The sequence below is a fragment of the Phalangium opilio genome, unplaced genomic scaffold, assembly GCF_054372755.1.
Source record: "Phalangium opilio isolate 3A_F unplaced genomic scaffold, DU_Popi_V2 ptg000003l_1, whole genome shotgun sequence".
NCBI lineage: Eukaryota > Metazoa > Arthropoda > Arachnida > Opiliones > Phalangiidae > Phalangium > Phalangium opilio.
The window spans coordinates 3,874,529-3,896,809 of record NW_028324145.1 but is presented as its reverse complement, the minus strand read 5'-3'; the positions used below and the strand labels follow the sequence as shown (position 1 = coordinate 3,896,809).

Here is a 22,281-nt window from a genome sequence, read left to right as displayed (position 1 = left end):
TCCAAGTTTTCCTTCAAAAATATGAAGAAAAGTATCATCATTAGGAAGGAACTTCGGGTTTTCTTATAGAAAGACGTATAGGAAACCACCCAGATTCGATTTTTCTAGAGCTTCAATCTCTTCAAACGGAGAGAACACATTTTAAAGGAGCTGAAGTTGTAGCCATTGCATTATTACTACTATTGGGATATCGCAATCTTTCCTTTAATAAATATAAACTATCCTTAAAAACAAGATTTCTTCGAGTCTTGATATAGATTTCAGATAGCTAAAGCTTGAAGGAGAGAGGAATGGAGTGGAAAACCCAATACCTATAACGTTGCCTCTGTACCCCCACCTACGGCACCGTAGTCCTCCCATCATCCTCAGCGGTTAGGTAGGGTCGTAATGGACGAAATTGTAAAGGACGCTCCCTCTATCTTAAAAGTAGAAGCTAGGCCTACTAGTAGGACTTACTGAGAGCTGGCTTCGAAGGAGAACGACACCAAAATTGACTGCACTTGGTTTTGCAGGGCTTCTATCTTCTCCTATTTAGTCTGTACTAAGCCTTTGACAGCGCCTCACCAGGCGTCGCTTTACAAGAATCTATGACCTACCTCATTCACTTCATGACAAGCTCTCAGTAACCAGTGACAAATTTATGCAACATATCTTATGACATGAACTATAAAGAAGAAACAAATTTTGGCCTAGTTCTCATACAAATAAAATGGCGCTACGCGGCAGCACTTAACAATCGCCTACCGAATGTAGGGGCGTGCGCGAGTTACACTGGGACAGTTACGGTGCCGCAGGTCGCCCATCATCATCTCCAATCCATCTGAGCTCCCTTGTCCCTGGCTAAAGTTTTTCAGTTGTAAGAACGGTGTTTAGAGACTTGGAGATAGACCATTTCTAAGAGGTAAAGACACGGGGCTAAAACTCCACCGTCCATCTCGCTTTATGGCGCCTGCGCTGTAGTCATTTTGTATCGTGAGAGTGCGCAAAAACGACAATGTATTAGCCCCCTTGTATGTCCCGATACTGAGAGTTGCCTAGCCTCTATTTTTACATCGAAAAGGTCTATTCGGGCATAGCTCCACCGCCTGTCGTCATTTTTGTATTTCGGTTTTTGGCAGAGTTCAAGCTGTTTCAGCCCCTTTTCAGACTTCCTTTTGGTATCAAGCATGAGTGGAAGCTTGAGTGAGGTTACATGACGTAGTGCTGCCAGGTCCCCATAGAGTAAACAGTCAGAAGATGCCCAAACTCTGCCGCCTGATCATATCGATAACCTATCGAGCTGGCTACAGTCACATAACGTTTTATCGGCTAGTAGAATCAGCAACACCAAGGATAACTAGTTAACAAATTGACCGTGAAATTGCATACGCTAAACTTCACCAGAGAGGGGATAAACAGATAGTGTTTTCCAACTCTGTGTCGTGAGATTTTCGGTTAAACTTTGAAATTTCGATAGAAACGTAAATAAGGTTCACAGACAAAATTGACATAATATACTACTGAAGAGATGCGTGCTTCTGCGTAATTTTAAGTCATTTGGCCTACAAATAATATCACTGTCTCTATAAAGTCGGGTCTCGTGACGTCATTGTTTAATGCGGGGTATAATATCATATTTTCACGAACATTTGGGTCGAATTTAGAAATTATTCAAAATATAATTATCTGAAATCCAATAGTAATCACATGGATCATAATCGGACAAAATTACTGTCGAAACTTGGAAACCTTTGCTATAGAAAACATTTTATAACGTGCGTCATCATGTAGTTCTCGCAAATTACTGTACCTTTGACTCCTCAACCACATATTCTCTATGTTTGAAAGCGTGTAGTTATATAGAGATACATCTTATAGCACTAGACAAAAGTAATGGGTGAAACCAAAAATAAATAGGGGAAAGTGTCGGACTCTCTCCTTCGTCTGTGACATGCATTTGGAGGGGTGAATGCATACTCGCGAAATCTGTTTCATCCCCCTCGCCCATTCACCACGTACCTAAGACAATTTGTGATATTGCGCGTGAAGAAATAGTGCGGTTTTATTTCACATTAGCTGCTTTTGACATAGGCTAACCGTGGCCACTGCAGTTTATCGCCGCAATTTAATTTGATGATGTACATGATTGTATTAATTTAGTTTGTTAATATAGATGTTATTTACCAATACGGGGTAGGATCGCCAGCTGAAAAAGCCAGCTCCTAATCCCTTAGACTAAGCCAGGGTACCGAGAACGAAATGCTCTAGCCCCTAGCGAAGTCTCCTCCGTACGGGAGCTCTCCGCGTACCGTCGCGTTCACGGGTGGAACATCTCCGTCCGTCCAAGGCTTAGTTTCCTACGGCCTATTGTCATTGTATATTTTCCGCTTATCGTTAATAAAATTGTAAAGTTAAAGTTAGAAACTCCGTCTCGGTACTAATTCCTACGTAACAATATTGATGTTATTTACTAATAGAAAAACGTTTTAGCTTATAATGACAACCCAGGGCCCAAGTTTAAACGAAATTCTAAAGGATTTTAACGATGAGTATTTTTGAATTAAATGATGATTCAAGAACATCTGGGGCATTTTTAATTTAATTTCGGCGTGCTAGCGATTTAAACAAACTTTAACCTCGTTCAAACGCGAAAAAATCACTAAAGAAAATAGAACAGAGCGCGCAGGTTGTGACTCTTCCTTGAGATACGCCTATGCCAAATTCTCCCGTTTGGTGGCGTACGAGCGTTATTTTCGGGAAGAATGACATCATCAACTACAAATCTGATTGGTTGATACCATTTCGCGCGCTCGAGCGTCTCGAAATGCATGTCAAGCTAAGGTAAAGGCAGGAAAATTTGGCAGTCCGACACTTTCCCCTATTTATTTTTGGTGAAACTTCGAAAACTTTACGATGGAAAATACATATTTTTAACACGCGTCGACGTGAAAATGACTGTTCCTTTGACTCCTCAACCATATATTCTCTATGTTTGAAAGCGTGCAGTTATGTAGAGGTACATCTTACAGTACTAGATCCCCTTATATGAGAGTTGCAGGGATAGCTTATAGAGGACGGAGCTTATCTCGTTTGATTTCGGAACAAGTTACCAGTACTTTGATGGGAAAAAGCCAATGATATCCTAGGGCTACGATTTCATCCAAGTATAGACTAGGTCTAAGTATAAGAGTTTTAAAAAAAGGAACGATGGAAAAAGTTTCTTCCATAACGGATTGGGATGCCAAGGAATGCCAAGGAAAAAAATATCACATTTTTTATATCTATTTCTAAAACCGATATCATAAAAGAAATGGCACCCAATTTAACATTTAAATGCCCCGCGGACTATACCAGAAAGAGAACGCTCCTTATCTTTCATTCAAAAATTACATCTTTTTGACTACTTGGAACAAAGTAGAGTACGGTTACGGTTGTAAGTTAAGGAGGATTTAAAAACGGAGTGGAAATTATAAGGTATATGAGGCCATAGTTTTCAGACTAGGAGTATTGATACCATTTACAACAGGAGGTCATGCTACATGGCGGACGAAGTGCATTATCAAATAGCCGGTTTTCCTGGTGTAAATGGTATCAATACTCCTAGTTTCAGAACTATTTATACCTTTCCCACGTAAAGAAGGGGCTAGGCAATGTTCAGAATTGGAACGTACAAGGGCGATGATCCATTGCCGTCTCTGCGCACTCTCAGGATCCAAAAAAACCGATTGAGCAGGCGCCAAAGCTCTAGATAGAAGACAGGGTTTTACCATCGCGTCTTTCCCTATTTGTTATATTGAAATGGTGTATTCCCTGTTGAGCATTTTCCCATGAGTACCTTATTTGTATTATAAGCTCAGTTTCGGAATGCATATGCGCAGGTTGTCTGCATAAAGTATGCAAGAGTACTACTAGATAAGCTACTCTGCGTTGCCCGGGTGTTTTAAGGGACTGGAAACCTGGAAGAGTTCCCTGTCTATATAGACACTAAACAATAAATACAGTGGTACTGAGAGAGGAGAAGCTACGGGGACATGACGTCAATATTGGTAGTCTAAATTGTATGACCTGAGCTGAAAACTTCCAATATGGTAGTCAAAACCGAGGTGAGAGATAGGAGGGTGTGACGTCACGAGAAATTTCGTTGTAGCAGACTATAGTCTTTGTTCCCATCCGTAAGAAATATCTGCAGGATAATGATTTTTATGAAATTAAGCTTTTTTACAACTTTGAAATTCAATACAAGGATGCTTAATTAGGGTTTAATCATAAAGCTAAAATGTTACCAGGCTCAAGAGCTCGCAGCCTTCCCAACTTTGACGAATTCAAAAAAACCCCTTCATATAAACTCCCCTTAATCATATGTTACTAATATCAACCATACAGTTTGGTCAAATTCAAAAATTAATCAATTGTGACTGTGCATAAAGAATAACAAAGATACAAACAAACCATTTTCTCAAATACATATATAATATTATAAAAATAATTACGAGGGGTGAAGAACTTCCCCCAATTAATTCAGACTGCGCTTTAATTATCATTAATTATTTAGAGTTATAGTTCCAATTTCATAAATGATAAATATCCTAAACAACCATCTAAACCTCCTTCACATCCCTTTTCTTTTTGACAACAAACGCGTAATCCATCAATGTCAAATTATGTCCTGGACTCCTGGTGGTTTATTGATATCCTTCATAACCCCGATATCATGTACCCCGAACTTAACAGAAAACCCCTCCATAAAACCAACGGGCCGAAAAAAAAATTGAGGAGTTCTTTGTCCAGAATAATCACTAAGCCATCAGAGAAAAAATAGTTCACTGAGCCTTGAGAAAGAGAGAGAAAAAAAAGTGAATCTGAAAAATTTGGTGCTCGAAGCACAAAACGGTCGGAGCCAAACTGATCTCTTTAAAAAGATTTAGAAAAAGAAGAAAAATGACCGTACTCAAATATTCGATTAATTTGAAAATCAATAAATAAAATTCCCTTTACGGAGCCATAGACCACTAGCCAAAAAAAAGGGGATTTTTAATATATAAAATCAGAAGCGTATAGTAAATGGTAGTTTTAAAACCGTATTACCAGGATGGCACTTCATATACCCATAATGCTTTTCGGCTGTAACAAGACTCTTAACAACCTCAAATTACCTTCCCTTCCCTGATTGGTTAAGGAGTCTTTGTCGTCGTTGAAATGTTTAATGTCGTGAGGTGGCGCGTGGAGAGCAAAATAAAATAGTTCTGCATTTCTTTAAATGAAATTGTACCAGACACAGTGAGGGGAAAGTTGAAGTGGCGTAGTCTAGGGCCTATTTTTGTGTAGTAGCGCGACTTTTCAGGGTACTTATGAGGTTGTTTCATCCTCAGGTCAAGCTCACGTTACTGTCCGGGACCAATATGGCTTCCTTCTCTTGTTATTAACTTCTAGCATTACTTAAGGTTCTAGTTAAGCGTCCTGGAAAATATTTAAACGATAAAAATCGAAATTGCAACACACCTAAGCCTTTTGTCTTCGAAGACGTTAAATGGACTGTAAAAAGGTATTGGCGAGTGGGTAAAAATTATTTAAAATAACGTCACAGAAACCACGTGACGACAAGATCCAAAGACCCCACACTGAGTGGGATACCTATTCCTAGCATTTCGAGAGATTGCAGAGCCAATTCTCCAAATTGATAGTTTTCGAAATGAAACGAACGGAGTTTCTTTGAACCACGCCTATCCTTGGTCACCTGCCTTTGACGTATTTCAAATATATTTACCCACCCATTGATGCCTGCTTTACAGGCCCTTTAAGCAGACCTTACAAGTCCCTTATTGGGATCAATGGTTTGTTACGGTTCATACAAATAAAAAAATGGTTGAAAGCCGCAGAGCTAAACTTTTCCGGCAAGCTGCGCTCATCCACTATAAGTCTAAGCATAAGTTCATAAGATATGTTTCGTAAGTTTGTCACTGGTTACTGAGAGCTTGTCATGAAGTGGCGTAGGTGAAACGCCATAGATTCACGTAAAGCGACGCCTAGTGAGATGCTGTCAAAGACTTTGTACACAGACTAAATAGGAAGATGGAAGTCCTGCAAAATTAACCGAGTGTAGTCAATTCTCGCTTATCGTTCTCGAACTGGCTCGAGCTGTAAGTCTCTAGCATTATGAAGCATAGGTAGTGTCATACTTATTAAACATATCTTATAAACTTATGGTCTAAGCAACATCCGCGCGAACCGCATACGAGTCTTTGAAGAATTGAGAAAGGCCTTGAAGAAGAAAGTCTAGAACCCTGAAATCTCACAGCGGACCTTCAAAGTGGAAAAGCCGTTAAAACCAATTATGATTAGAGCTGCATGGGGAAAGAGGGGGAATGGACTGGCCCTGTAGAGACGAGAGAAACTTCTAAGGATCGAAGATTTTCTTAACCACTTTTGGCATTTTTCTTATTAAAAACCTCACCGGGGCATTAACATTAATCACAGCCGGGAAAACTGGCAGGGAAAAATGAACGGTTAAAAGTTCAAAAAGAACGGGCCTTGGTTGCACTGAAGTGATTGATTCGTAAAGCGTAAACCTGAATTAAGAGGTTCTAAAATCGGGAGTAGAAATTTTTCCGAACCCTGGACCGTTCGTTCGTGCAACAGTTAACTTAAGGAAGAATTGTCGCTATTAGCTCAGTTCTTAAGAGCATTGTCTAAATTGATTTTAATCATTTTATTCTCACTAAATACGCTTGATTTGTTAAAGAGCAAAAACTATTATTTCACCTTACCTCTCCCTTGAACCATCTGAGAAACTTAACCTAACGTGAAAAAAAAGAGTCGATCGGCTTTGATAAAACACAAAATAGGGACTGCAAAATTAGAAATTAACCGTGCCTATGGCATCTGGGGCGTTTGTTTATGAAAAGTTACCCAAAGTATATTTCAAAAAATGAACTGATCCTGATAGAAACAATAGCAATTTTCCAAAAGCTTCTCGGTTTAGTAGAAACTTCTATGACTAAAAGTGCCTATGGATTTCTAACTTCTAAAAAGTCTCTCTAGAACAGGCGCAGAATGAAATCGTGAATCCCCAAAAATCCATTGCCACTGTTATCCATTCAATCATAAGTTTATAAGAAATGTTCCATAAACATGACACTACTTATACTGCATAATGCTAGAGAATTACTGAGAGGTAGTTCGAGAACGACGCCAGAATTGCCTACACTCTGTTTTGCAATCCATCTTTTTTTAGTCCGTACAAGGCGTCGCTTACAGGAAACTATGACGTTTCACCTACGTCACTTCATGACTAGCTCTCAGTAACCAGTGGCAAACTTATGGAATATCTCATTAACTTATGATTTAACCTATAGAAAATATCCTCCTCATATCTATGACCGAGGCCCAAACTCCGTCCTAACCCTAACGTTAAAAAAAATGCATTGGAACCCAAAATCCATCTAGCAATCCCGGGGAATATCACAAGCAAAGTACAGGCCATTATTCATGAATCATTTTTCGCTTAACAATTTTTATCCCATGTTTTGTTGCAGTTACGGAAGACAAACGGCTCGGGGTACAGAGGACGGTGTTGACGTAGGATACATTATTGTCCAACGCCGGTTCGTGTCGTGTTTGTGCGGCTAGAAAGGGGAAGCTTGATAAATAAATAAAAGACGAGAGATTCGAACCCGGAAGTAAAGCTGCTATAGTCAACCTGACCGTCGAGCAAGGCGGGCAAGACAAAGGGTTAGGGATGAGTCGACGGGCCCAACTGCAGTTCGGCCCAACGAGCGCCAGGGAAGAACAGAAAATCGAGAAGACGCCATCGATACAAGACACGAAATAAAGACAATATATCGCCCAGAAAGAACGATTATATTGACGTTTAAAAAAAGGTACTGGTATTACCCATAACACAATGTTGTTGTTGCTATATGCCCTAGTGCTTTCATAAAGATTGAAGAATTACCATTGAGTATCGTATCAAGAGGAGGAGAAAACCGCAACGCGACTTTCGTCAGTGGGTGCATGAGTGTAATCAAAAGTAAGATAAGGGACTAGAAGTAAAGATCCCTAACATTCATGGTAATAGATCCTGGCAATAGTGAACCAATTTGAGGATTTTATGCCGCTTCCGTCGCGCCTACACTAGAGAGAGAAAAGTTGGTAGAGTTCCAAAAAAATTTCCCTCCCCCGTTCCCCTCAACCTAAAGCCGCGGAACACGGACGCGGCTCCTTGAATCTAGTTCGGCCGTCTACCACCGCGAGCGTCTCACGTTCTGGAGGGAAAATTCAGAAACCGCTACCGGAGGGACAACTGTTGATTTGTTATCAAGAATATTCACTTTCGCCAAGTGAAGAATTTGGTTACCTCGATACTTCTAGTCCCTTATCTTACTTCTGGTGTAATGAAGAAGAATATAGAACTTCTACTTCTCTTGATATTAATCTTGTAACTGTTACGTTTACAAGGGATTGGAAAGTTAAGGGGTTCGATACAAAGCGATACGACTGGCGCCAAGCTTTCAAATATTTTATGCATTGTTGATATATATACGCTGTATCGTCGTATGGATTATTTATTCTGTTGTTGAGCTTAGAAAACTTTAACAAGAGACAAATCAAGGCAAAGGGGAAACTTCATCAAAAAGAAAATAGACCGTTTTTGGCCTAGCACTCGTAATTTCTAAATCGTTCAGTCAAAAGTTTGAACGTTACACGAAATTAAAGAAAGCGTTAAAGGGGAGGGTGAAAAGGAAAATCAAGTGATTTTTTATCGATGTTCTTCTAATTCTAAGACAAATCTGCATAGTGAAACATTAATGAAAATACCTCCGAATGATTTTAAAACCAAATTAGTTCGACACTGCATGGATAATTTTAAATAAGTAACTCCTTGCCTTTTTATTAACAAAATTCTCGTATCACGTTCCATGTCTCGCGCCACGATTGTCACATCGCGCTCAAATTTTTTCAAATCTCGCGATAAATTTCATTCGACATGAAGCCACGAGAATTTTGTTAACCAAAAGGCAGAGTCTTACGCGATTGGTCTGAGGTACTTATTTAAAATTATCGGAGAAATCTCAAACCAATTTTAATTTTAAATTCTTTCTGTGTTATTTCTTGGATGTTTCACTATGCAGATTGGTCTTATAATTAGTAGAAGAATCGATTAAAAAAAAATCACTTTATTTTCCATTTCACCCTCCCTTTAACGAAATAAGTATTTAATATTTAATGAGGAATTGAATAATTTCAGATATTCTCCATGAGTATGACAATCTAGAAAACGGCAACCTGACCCACATTGAACCAAATCTAAGCCTAACCCTAACTTAAACCTAAACCATCACACCATAAACACAAAGGTGGGTCAAGTTGTCGTCTTATCCCCAAATGACACTTCGAGGAGTAGTATTTGTAAATTATTTTTCTCGTAGTTAAGTTTTACTCGACCTGATTTACGTAAAACCTCATAAGACCAATATACCATAACGACTAGTGCACTTGTTGGATTTCTAGCAGTGAAGGGTATAGGAAGCAGAAAATGTATATGTAAAAGATAGTAAAATAAACCCTAACCACGGTCTAATTAGGAACTACGAATTAATATTATAAAACTACATGAAGGAGGATCAACGTTAGCCAAGAAGCGATATCTAGTTTACTAGAGAGAAGGTATAAGATGCCTATGTATTCACGCGCCATAGTCCCAGTCCCCCTTTCAAAATAAAAGGAGTCCGGGCTATTTCGCCTCTCCTCAGTGGGAAAATACGTGTTCAAGAACCAATGAGATGCTGGTTGTAATTTAGAGGCGGGGATTAACTCCGGAACTACGTTTTGGACTGGAGATAAAGCTGGAAATGTGGCGATAATTATCACTTCTTCCTAATAAACTAGATATCGCTTCTTGGTTAGCGCCAAACTAGCATCCAACTCTTAAACACCAATTAAAGTTTTAAACATAAATGCAAGCCACACCCTCAATCTCTCACTTCACTTGATACAACTGGGAAATCTTTTCATTTATATTTAATCGCTAATCCACAACAACGTTCATGATTAATCGATTATCAACAACAATGTTTATCCGATTATCCTATAATTTTTGCATAATTAATGAATAGATAATACCGAATTCTGCTATCGCTAGACAAACCACAATCGTTTAACCATATCATGTTTCCCACCCTTTCAAAATTACTTTTCTTTGAGATAATAAAAGCGAAACTAGACATTGTAAGTTGACTCACACCCACAATTCCTTTAGAAGACCCGTGGGAGCTACATGTTTAGAAACGAAAGGAAATTAAAAATGCCTAGAAACGGTAATATCCGGTTAATCGCATTCCCCGACCGCGTATCTAAAACTTAAAATAATTGAGGGAAACTTCAACAGCACGTGCTCCCTTACATAAGTGAATAATCAAACCCAATAAGTTAGCCGAGTTTAATTAACTAGTAGCAAAGGGGGACATCAGCCCGTCGAATATTTTTGATAATCTTCGGGTTGCAATTTTAAAATATTGCGGCATGTTTAACCCCAAAAGCCATAAAATCCTTCTATAGAGCATGTAGTATCCGTGTACTAAATGTTATAGTGAAATCAGTTGAATAGCGCAAGTGTTAGCGCATAAAGGCTTTTTTATTACATTTGATGCCGCCATTTTTCAAGATGGCTACTGATTTTAAAAACATTTCTTAGGTTGTATCTTCTACTTATAAGTAACGTCCTTGCAAACTATAGGTAAATTTTTTCGGGCATAAGTTTGTATGATTTTATGTTCCATAAGCATGACACTACCTATACTTCGTAATGCTAGGGACTTACTGAGAGCCAGTTCGAAAAGGACGCGAGAATTGACTACACTCGGTAAAAACTGCAGTCCATCTTAATATTTATTCTATATCTACACTAAGCCTTTAACAGTGCCTCACCAGGCGTCGCTTTAAGATAATCTATGACGATTGACACGCGTCACTTCATAACAAGCTCTCAGTAACCAGTGACAAACTTATGGAACATACTTTATGAACTTATGGTTCGGGCTAAGCGTTGATTATCAGTCAGTCAGAAGATATAAACTTGAGACGACTTGAAAGAATATAGCCGCTGCTTACGCAATGAGTATGTTTACACTTATTCGGAGTTATTATTTACTTATAAGTTGATATGTATAGTCAACCACCGGAAATAGCGTGAAATTGCTAAACCCTTCGCTATAATAAAGTATTATATTGCATTGTGTTCGTTAACCATACTAAGAATTAAAAATATAATTAAAAATGAGTTTTTCTCGTTCATCAGGGTTTCGCTATCAAGTTGCTGCTAGTACAACACACCATCAAAATGGGTAAAAGTCATTCTAAAAACAAGAAGAACGGAGCTTCCAACAGCGCGCCATTAAACGACCCGCCGGCACCCGCTGCCACGGACCCTCGGCTACCGTTAAATGCCAGACAAAAATTCAGTATCACTAAATCGTGGAAGGGCATCGCCCGCGCTATGGAACCCACGGGAGTTGATATGTTTGTCAGGTAAATTGTACTTGTCATGTCCTCTTATTTACTATACCATCCGACAATGCATCTACGCTCGCATTTATCTATTAAGCTTGCCTTGCCCGCTGGGTTAAAATCAATCAATAAACAGTGTACTCTTACATCAAATTAAGAACCGATAACCACCGTTTTCCCCCTCCCCCCCTTCTCTGTTGATTTCGGAGCTGGGAATCCCGATAAAGGGTTCAAGCAAGAGAAGGTATAAGGCTTAGCTGAGAGAAATTCCAATTGAATATTTTAATCCAAGTCTTCCAAGTTTGGAATAACTTTCGGAACTATCAGGGAATTATTTGATACGTTCGTAATTCAACATTTTGTCGAGTTTATTGACCTAAAACCAACACCAATCTTAAGCTATGTTCACACTTACACTAGAAATGGTTCAGAACAGGTTTGTCCAGATAGTTTTGAGACAGTAATTATTCCCAGTTTGTAGTGATTTCAAAGTAACTGTAAAGTAGGCATCGGTGGGTGGGTAAAAATACTTGAAATACGTCGCCAGGCACCACGTGACGCCAAGATACAAAGACTCCACATGGTGTGGGACTGGACACTTAGTCCTTGTTTTTCACGAGATTACAGCGCCAATTCCCCGGAGCGGTAGTTTTCGAACGCAAACTAAGTTTCTTTGAACAAATTAAGGCTTTCCTCGGTCACTTGATTTGACGTATTTCAAAGAATTTTTACCCACCCACCAATGCCTTCTCCACAGCCCCAAAAAGATTTCTTTCCCATACATGGCAACGTCATAACCCTTTATCTCTTACCTTAGTGATATTACCTCTTCCGGGGGCAAATAGTATTCTCTCTGACGAAGTTGCCCCCAACGTTAAGGATACACAGTTCATTCCCCCTCTCTACCGAAATTACTCCATTAATGGTCTGCTAATATTATATCATACCAGGTGAAATTATGGCTTTATGGATTGGTAGTATTGGATAATAATTCAGTGATATCACAATTTCGTAACACACCCAAACGCGTTACTCTTTGATGACTGACATTTCCTAGCAGTCTTGAATATTAAGAAAGTGGTACTTACCCCTACTTCCGGTTTCTTCTAGGTTATTTAGGGAAAACGCCGAACTGTTGAGATTGTTCGAAAAGTTTCAAGAGTTGAAGACGCAAGAGGCGCAAAGGGAGAGCATGGAATTGGCAGAACACGCTAACGTAGTCATGAACACTTTGGACGAGAGTATCAGCTCCTTGGACAATGTCGATTATTTCATCGACTACCTCAAACAAGTCGGCAAAATGCACAGAAGGGTTCCCGGTTTCAAGAAAGAATATTTCTGGGTGAGAAAAACAACATAAGAACACAATTATTATCACTACCAAGAACAGGAAATAAACGCGTGTACCCTAACCCATAGATATAGTTCCTAGAGATCGCGCCACGCAACTTCCTTTCAGGAAAAAAAAACTGACTCCTCTTCTTAAGCTTGAGCCAAGGCTTATCAAAAACGATACATAAAAATAATATTCAAACAAATTATTAATACCTCGGGGCTTTGAATTAAGAAGCGTTTGAACATTTTATTAGATTAGCTCGCAATTTCAATTTCATTCTAATCAAATTCATGTGCGTTTTTCTAAGCATTCAGTCTCGCGACTAACAAAAAGCCGCAAAACAGACGACCTTTGCTCCCGAGCCCCTCCTCCTTTTTAGTTCTCAGACTGATCACGTGGGCGGCGTTTCTTAAGAGGGAAAGAAACCCATCTTGAAGGAGAGAGGGATGGAGTGGTAACCCCCTTAACTATAACGTTGCCTCTGTAACCCCCCCCCCCAAACAGCACCAAAGTTCCCCAGCATCCTCAGGGTTTAGGTGGGGTCGTTCAGAACGGAATCGTAAATACTCCCCCCCTGTCTTAAAAATAGAAGCTAAGGGTACGTTCAGTGACCCTCTTTGATGACAGCGCTTACTAAGCGATCACAGATTTTGCCTAATGTACGCTTTTCGCGTTTCCGATTTTGACGTCATGCTCAGCGCTTGTCCATAAAAAAAACCATATAATCGATATGGTTTTTTTGATGGCGTGACGTAGCACTTTACTGTTGATCACTTGACAGACGAAAAGTTGGCGCGGGATTTAAAAATTAAAATCCAATAATGCTATTCTTACAGTAATTGTATTAGTTTTCATCACAAAACTACTTCTACCATTCAAACGGATATATATTCTTAAACAATTTCATTATTTGCGAGCTCGTTAATAATTGAAAAGAGCCATTTGCGCTTCGTAACGTTTTGAGGTCCAGTAAGACGTTTCCCCAACTCCATTTTCGAAAACAGCGCTAGCTTCAAAATTCAACTTTTCCGTTCAACAACCTTTTACGTCACTGTGACGTCTCGAGCCCATCAACCAAAACATCAAGAAAACAGCGATTTCATTGAGATTTTCGTTACTGAACGTACCCTAGTTCTCATACAAATACAGTGAGGCTAGGCGGCAGCACTTAACAATTTGGGGCTTGTTGCGAGACTTTCGGTGCCGCATTCCGCCCATCATTACCACTCCATCTCACCTAATTTCTCCCTGACTGAATGACGGTTGCAACTTGTTTAAACAAGATGGCTAAGGTCCAAAGCTTATTATGTTGGAATCGCTGGGTTTTTCAAAAATTCACAAAGCTTACAATATCTTCAAATGTACTCTATTTTATAATTACCTACTAAATTGCGGGTGCTTTGTACTTCGAGGTTGTTGTTGCGCAATTATTTTATGACTTTCTTTAATGGCTTGTTTTCGTTTCAGCGAATCGAGCAACCGTTTTTGCAGGCCGTCCAAGAAACGTTAGGTGATCGTTACACGGACAACATGGCCACGATATATGAAATGACCATCAAGTACATTTTAGAAACGATCGCGCAAGGTTACGAGGAATCCTCCGACCCTCAACAACCGGCCAAAAGCAACAGCACGGCCGGATCGTAGCGTTAACCCTTTGACCTATGAGGAAGTAAACAAAAAAAAATACTATAAAATGAGACAGAAATGATCTGAAAATTTTTGGACAATCCTAAATTAAAAAAAAATAAAATAAAAACAGAAGACATCTATAAATTTAAAAAGAAATAAAAAAAACATATACGTAAGCGCTGCGCCCTAGTGGTTAATGTTGAACGCCGTGACGTCATTAAAAAATTATAAATAGATCTCGGAGAGCGTTAAACGACCCTGTGTCAAAATTGTCACAAATCCCCATGTGTTAAACATTGAAAAGAAAACAAGACTTATAAAATTCTATGAACTACTTGAAGATACTATGAAACGAAAACGTTTGTGAAATAAAAGAAAAACAAAACTGAAACCATCAAAATACAAACCAAAATAAAAGGAAAATTTAAATTTAAACAATGCAATGACTTCTAAATTATACTTATTAGGCTGCAGTATAACAATCTTAAAAGAAATATTTAATTATAATTAATTAAAGTGCAACTGTCAAAATAAATAAAGCTGATAGATAAATATTTAAGGATAAACAAAAAATATAATGGATATTTACTTCCATAGAATCTGAAATAAATTTTTACAAAAATGGACATATAAATGCTTTTCGTAAAAAAAAAACCAAACAATACAAAAATGTTCTAGGAAGATATTTAAAAAAAAACCGCGATCGTTCTAGTTCGTGATTGACTCGCTAGGCGACGCGATGTTGTTTCTCTACCATCCCTCCTTCCCCTTATCTTCCTATCTGTGACGTAATCATACCAGTTCCCCTTCAACCAAACATTGAGATTTTAAATAAAATTTTTATAAAAGTCACACGCAAAAATGAAAAGATAGAAAACTGCACTAAATTTAATTTCTAAACTATTTTAAAGTTGTTATTGATCTTGTCAAGACGACTGTACCATAAATAAGTTGTTACAAATCCCTTACGACTAAATTCTAGACTTAATTTGGGATATTTCTTAGTTTTAGAAGATTTAAACTTGAATTGAAAACTGGTGTATTTTTCCAGTAGAAACCCGACCCTCTACAACTAATTGATTTCAATAAATAGTCCAATTAAAAACCAATATTTTAAGGGTACTTCAAACTTCATTCATTGACTTAGAGATTACTTTGGTCACGCCCTCAGAGATATCAAAAAACGAGTCTTCTGCTTTTCAACAACATAATTTCTGTAGACAATTCAAATTTAGAAAGCGCGAGGGGCAAACCACTCTTAAATTCCCTGTACGTACACTGTATGTACACTGATTATGCTAAATCATTTTAGCTCTGTCAATGGTAAATTTTTGGATGATTATACGTAATTTATATAATTGGGACTTGGTAATTCGGATGTAGCGCCGCCCCCTGTAGCAATTCTGCTATTCTGTATTTTTTTGTTTGTACAGAATGGAAGCTATTTTGGCCCCTCTTCCGACCCTTCCTGGTATCTTTCCTACCATAAGTTGAAGCTCATACTACCAAAAGTTCATAGATAACAACAAAAAGTGTACCCCTTTCACAGTTCCCAGACGCCATGTAAAATGAGGAACAAACGACCCTTATCTCAAACCCGACGCAAGGGTTTATAGAAAATAGTACCGCATGTTGGCGATCCAAACGTTAATCTTGGTACTAGGAGCCTATTAACGCATGTTCCCTGCGCTACGGCCGTGTAGGTAATCATACTATTTGACACTATTCTTAGTGTAAAGGGGGTCGACAACTATCCTGAGGGTAAAAGGGGCGTTTCTCATATTACACGGCAAGCTTCAATGAAGTATACTTTTTGATTTTATCTATGAACTGTTGATACTAGTAATTGCTAAGTCCCTGTCCTAATACAGTGAAAGGTACAAGTTTACGAAGAGTGATTGGCCCCTTGGTCAGAAGACAGTCAGTCTTCTTGACTTGATCTACATTGATTTTAGCTCAAAGAGCTAAAACAAATCAACTCCTATAGCCTTCCGAAATAACTATACATTCTTCCTAAAAATATACATTTCTCCATTTCAACCAATAGGGTTGCTTTTGCCAAAGGTTTGCGTGTGGCTTTATAAAAAAAGGAGTTTCACCACCAAAGAGCTTTATATTTTAAGTTTAATTTTAAAGGCCGACTTGCAGTGAAAAGGGTTCTAGCGAACTGAAAACCGAGCATCGAGACTAACAATGAAGCGACCGTGCAGATTTTCGAATTCCCGCTGGGTCAAAAGCTGGAAGGGTTCTCGCTAACTGAAAGCCGTGCGAACTGAAGATGAACAATAGAAACCCTTTTACATTTTATTTCCTCTCGAATTTTTGCTTTCCCTTGAAGGAAATTTCCTATTGTGTATCTTCAGTTCGCTAGAACCACATTGCACGGCTTTCAGTTAGCTAGAACCCTTCCATCTTTTACCCCAGCGGGGATTCGAAAATCGGCACGGTCGCTCCATTGTTAGCCATCTCGATGCTCGGTTGTCAGTTCGCTAGAACTCTTTTCGATGGAAGTCGGCCTTTAATTTAATACCTGAATTTAAAATTTAGTTTGAAAGACACCAATACTATACCCGTTTTAATTCGGTGCCAGTAACTATAAACATTTAAAAATAAACATGGCTGTGTTGTTGAATACAAAAAAAAAATAAAGTATATATAATATATTAAATATAGTTGGGTATAAATTATGATTAGTGTTTTTAAAAACAAAATGGAAGATTAATTAAAAGTTAACCGCAATTTTTTTAGAGGAAATAAAACTAAATGGATTAAAAAAAGTGATATTGTGCCATCCCTAACTAACATTACATAAAAAGAAGAAACCATTAAGAATGGTTTATGTATTAAAGAGATTAATAAACTAAAAACCAAAATGGCGCTCTCTTCCCCGCCCCCAAATAGTTACCATTTTTTGATTGGCTATGACGTCATAGTCATATAATGCGCGTAATCTATTTTGTCCAATCGGGAAAAACAATTAAAGAGATATGGTTGTAAACATTTTTGTCTTTAATCATTTTTAGCATCATTTTAGTTATAACGGTTACGGGGAGGGTGACATTAAACTCCGCCCATTCGCCATTTTGGCGGCAGAATTTAACATGAGCTCTATAGCCACCAGAAGGTGACTCCATCTGTTGGCTTGTTAATTTCATTGGCTGATAAACCAATGACGTCTCACCCCCCTCAGCAAATATTACTCAATACTACCTAATTTAGCTACCCTACGTTTCTGGGGGTAATAGTTTCCCGTCTATGTAGACACTAAACACAAAATAGTCTTTGGGGCCACCAGTTTGAAATAACTGCATGGTGAATTTTTTTTTTTTTTTTGGAAACCCAGTTATTTTGAAACTTTCAAAAGGGTGCTTAATTAGGGGTTAAACTTACAGGTACCCAGAATATGGCGTTCTTATCAGTCTGAATGGCTCGGGGTTGGCGGACTCAACCCGGAACTTCTAAAAATCTTCCCCTAGTGTTACCATAAGTTCACAAAATATGTTCCATAAATTTGCCACTGGTTATTTAGAGCTTGTCATGAAGGACCTTGATGAAACGTCATAGATTCTCGTAAAGAGAAGCCTGGTGAGGCGGGGTCAAAGGTTAATTGGGAAGATGGGCTCCAAAACCGAGTGTAGTGGAACTAGTTCTCAGTAAGACTCTAGCATTACGAAGTGTCATACTTATGGAACATTATCTTATAAAGTTATGGTGTTACCATAAGAAGATAATATATTTTCTTATGATGTTCATGTTACCGATATCAAGCATGCAGTTTGGTAAATTCCAGAAATTTACAAATTGTGACTGTGCATGAATAACAAAACATTCGAAGAAAACAAAATAAGTTCCTCAAATATAAGTTTGAAATGCCATAACTCGACTAATTTAAACAATGTTGATTTAGGTTGTGATTGATAACTTTTCCTCTATCCAAAGGTACCATATATTTGGACTTGCATCAAAAGGACCATTTCGAGGTAAATGAGAGGGAAAGACACGGGGGTAAAACTTAAACCTTCCATCTCGCTTTTTGGCGCCTGCGCTGTAGTAGCTTCGTTTCATGAGAGTGCGCAGAGACGGCAATGTATCAACCCCCTTGTATGTCCCGACACTTAGTGTTGTCTACCCCTTTTTTACATCGAAAAAGTCTATCAGACATAGAAACCAAATAAGGTTGGTTTACTATTGAAATGATTACTTAATTAACCCTTGTCAATTTTATAATGTCAATAAGTATGTATTATTTTATATAATGAACCTTTCAAACCTTAAACAAAGATATTTAAGCAGAATCCATGCATAAGTAAGATAAGATTACGATAAAACCAAATTATTAGCAGACCTTATTGTGCTTAACTAATCAAGAAAGAGATTGCTTACACCAAAAATATATAGATATAAAAATAAAAAGTACACTTCATTATCAATTGCCCCGGCTTTGGCCGTAGAAGACATGTAAACTGAGAAGCAAACTACCCTTTTCTCAACCCCCTAAACAAACTAACCAATCAAAGAAGAGCTTTTTGACGTCATAGGTTCATAGAAAGTAGTAGTAGTACATGATGCAGGCGTTCCAAACAGGGAGGGAAATAAGGAATTTTTAAACTGGACATTAGACCAGCGACCACCCTAGCCTGGAATAGATAAACTGGTCCATGACCATTGACCAGGGCACGTCGTCTGCTAAACTAAAGAAGTGGATAATTAAAGTATTTGATTTTATGTCTGGACTTTGGTGACCCTTGAGTTTTCTTAGGGGTCCAGTGAACCACTGACCCCCTCCGATTTAATTTTTAAACTGGACCAGACAATTTTTAAACTGGTCATTTTCCCTGTGCCACCGCCTTATTTCCCACGCTGCTTTCAAACGTTAATTCTTGGTATTAGAGCTAGCATCTGCTACTTTATGAGACTATTCACGGTTTGTTCCCTGTGCCACGGTCAGGAAGGTAATCATACGCAGGGGGGATCAACATTATTCTGGGATAAAGGAGGGCACCAGCCATTGTCATCGAAGTGTACTTTTCGTTTTTATAACTATATACTTTTATTTACACTTACTTTGCTAGATAAAGACGACATACAGATAAAAACCACAATAACTAAGGAACTTTTTTGAAAATTCTACATTACAATGCAACGGTATCGAAATTCGAGAGAAGAGAAACAAAATGAGGAACTCCAAAGGGGCGTTCTAATTGTTTCGAAATTTCTCTCAAATTAGGCTTTAAAACTCTGAGAAGAAACACGTAAAATGGGAGTTTATGTTCACGTTCAATTACTACTAACGGCTGTCATTCATTTAGCAGCGTTCATCACGGGATTAGGATCTATGTCAACACTTTTCTTTGCCAAGGTTTGTTAATTTTAAAATTTTTCATGGGAGTGAGATTTTAAGGCTTATGTCCGCGTCAAAAATCAACAGCCGAAGTTCTTGTCCTCCCAGAGAATTTGGATCACTAATTTGAACTGGTTTATTCACAGAGTAAAGCGAATCAAAGATGCCTGCTTTACATGACACTAAACCACGAAATTAGGCCTGCAAGTCCATTTAATGATGGACCGCACCATATTTGCGATTTTGAGTCATTTTTGCCGTGTGCTACTTCCATATACGCCCTGGTTTTATTGGTATACTATGGATATGGTGCCAAAGTCGCTACCACCGCGGAACAACATGTTGGGTATATAACTCGTATTGTAGCGCGCTTTCTAGTCCTAGTTTCAGATACAACGAATCGTTGTGTACACTTGTCCCTAGTTTATCCATCAAAACTTGCAGAGGTTAGCGGTAATAGTTAATATAGGGCGCTGTAGGTTAGCTGTGGCATAGGGGCTAGCCACCACCCCTCTATGCAATGTAAAGGGACCCACCTGTAAACAAGCCACAGGCTTAGTGTGGAAATCCCTTCGTAGACAAAGCCTAGATTATTATTATCCAATTTAAAGTCGAGATCTATATGGAATGAGGGCTCAAAGACGGCAACTTGACCCCATAGAGCCTAACCGAACTCTAAGCCTAAATAAACCTAAGCGGGCCTAACAATAACACATATGAATACTGGTGGTCAGGTTGCCGTGTTATCCCTCGAATGACTTTTGGTACCTCAGTGAAAGTCATGGCCGGATTGTACACACGGTTCCTCCAAGAAATTCCCCTGCCCAGTAAAAACAGCGCAATATCAACTAACTTTACTCACTCTGTATGCAGACGATCTTTGTGGGTAATGCCATTCTTGCTCATTGGCGCCTTGGTCTCTGTATTTACCGTCATCGGAGCTTGCATCTTGACTGTTGGAGTACTGTCTACGTGTAACGAACTGACTGACTACAAACAGGGCAATAACGACGCTAAATATACTTGCAGTGGTGCCATGAAAGCCTATTTAAAATTCGATGGCAGTGAAGTTAAAACACTTTTAAACCAATCGCAGGTCAGTAAGAAACCAAAAAGTAATCACGAGGTTGTCACTAATCTTAACCTCATGATGCAGGTGGCAAGGCTTATCGTGATTATTTTAACTAACAGTATATAGATCATTTTCAAAAGTCGGGAGGGGGGGGGGTAAAATAGACACTGTGTTTGACCACCACATCCGATGCGTGATTCCAATGACGTTAGTAATGGCTTCAAACTAAGAGACTATAATGAACTGATAACTTTGAAGCCTTATCTGATGTCTTGTGATCCACATACCTAATGGTCCACGTAAACACAATACCAAGCAGACGATACTGCTGCTCGCCTTTATGAAAAGGGTCTATCGAAATACTAGCTAAGCCTTGTCAAATGCCACGTGCGTCAAGTGGTCAAGAATATGAAAGATTTAAATCTATAACTTACCTGATTAGGTTTTTTACTGGGTCCATTTCGTTTGTTGGTTGGCATCGTTACCAATATTAATTATTCGCGTTTTACGAAACAAGAAGGCTAGAACCGGAACGACAATCGACACGAGTCTGAATGACCTGCCGTTCCCTGAGCCATCCATATCCAATCGAAGAACAACGTCCGATTCTCAAGGCCTAACGCAAATGCAGCCTACAGCGTAGATTATTTTACAACTAATGCCGTTTTCCATTTACTGCAAGCAAACTAGCACCATGGAGCAATCAATATTTAAGGAGACAGCTGCACTTTTAAGGAAATTTTAATTATCACTCCAGTGCAATTACTCCATGGAAAACGGTATAAGATTACGAACGATATTGACGAGCGCTGTTAAGCCTAAAAACGCTGAATTAAATCATGTTTGAACAAATAATCTTAACGCACGTAGTCAATTGTGACTAAAAAATCTTTACTCAATTAAAAATTGAAAATGTGTTATTTTGTCGTAAAATCTATAACCAGAAGTATATAATACTTCACTTCGAGAGAAGTGTAACACCAAGCGTTGTAATTGTAAGATGATTCTTCCCAAGATCATTTTACATTTGGAGCAAGGTTACTAAACCGAATCACATACGCAATAAATGGTTCCCTCACCATTACTCTATTAGCGTTTAAGTATTTGCCAAGGTGCATGCGCCTGTGGATTTTTTGTCTCACGTCAAGACAATCAAGGTTTGTGGGTTGATTGCTGGGGATTTAGTACCAAACAGTTATAGAAATCACCCCACGTTGCGATGCGCATCTGAAGTTTGATAAGCGGGACAGCAAACAAAAAAGGTGAAACCTGGGAAGAGTCATGTTACATAACTGAAGTACAAGGAGGTAAACGCTCTGGATCTCTGTGTACACCTGAGTTCAAGAGAGTTTAGCTTTGACAGTGCATTGAGTTCAAAGCCTTCGGAACTCACAGTTCATCTTTGACAGTACATTGAGT

General features: G+C 38.7%; 3 protein-coding genes across 5 annotated transcripts in view; 2 read left to right on the top strand and 1 right to left on the bottom strand.

Moving 5' to 3' along the window:
• The window catches only part of LOC149717172 (uncharacterized), a 123,665-nt gene extending 110,978 nt beyond the window's left edge, over positions 1-12,687 (bottom strand). Inside the window, exon 1 of the mRNA XM_089836209.1 lies at positions 12,570-12,687. The gene's annotated coding sequence lies outside the window, so the exon portion shown is untranslated. The remainder of the gene's footprint in view (positions 1-12,569) is intronic.
• LOC149717171 (neuroglobin-like) overlaps positions 1-17,447 on the top strand; it is a 66,117-nt gene extending 48,670 nt beyond the window's left edge. For 2 of the 3 annotated variants that reach the window (XM_089836232.1, XM_089836240.1), the window contains exons 2-5: positions 7,512-7,856; positions 11,273-11,502; positions 12,592-12,823; positions 14,285-17,447. In XM_089836232.1, the coding sequence (XP_089692358.1) occupies positions 11,315-11,502; positions 12,592-12,823; positions 14,285-14,464 (600 nt within the window). In that variant the 5' untranslated portion in view covers positions 7,512-7,856; positions 11,273-11,314 and the 3' untranslated portion in view covers positions 14,465-17,447. Of the gene's footprint in view, positions 1-7,511; positions 7,857-8,370; positions 8,641-9,223; positions 9,333-11,272; positions 11,503-12,591; positions 12,824-14,284 lie in introns of those variants that run through there. The other variant, XM_089836248.1, reaches the window with a different exon arrangement.
• A 2,150-nt stretch (positions 17,448-19,597) lies between these two features.
• On the top strand, positions 19,598-21,777 carry LOC149717170 (uncharacterized). Its single transcript, XM_089835879.1, has 4 exons — positions 19,598-19,808; positions 19,937-20,136; positions 20,664-20,886; positions 21,305-21,777. Exons 1-4 carry the CDS (start codon positions 19,707-19,709, stop codon positions 21,503-21,505), a joined length of 726 nt encoding a protein of 241 aa, XP_089692005.1. The 5' UTR covers positions 19,598-19,706; the 3' UTR covers positions 21,506-21,777.
• The last annotated feature ends 504 nt before the right edge of the window (positions 21,778-22,281 follow it).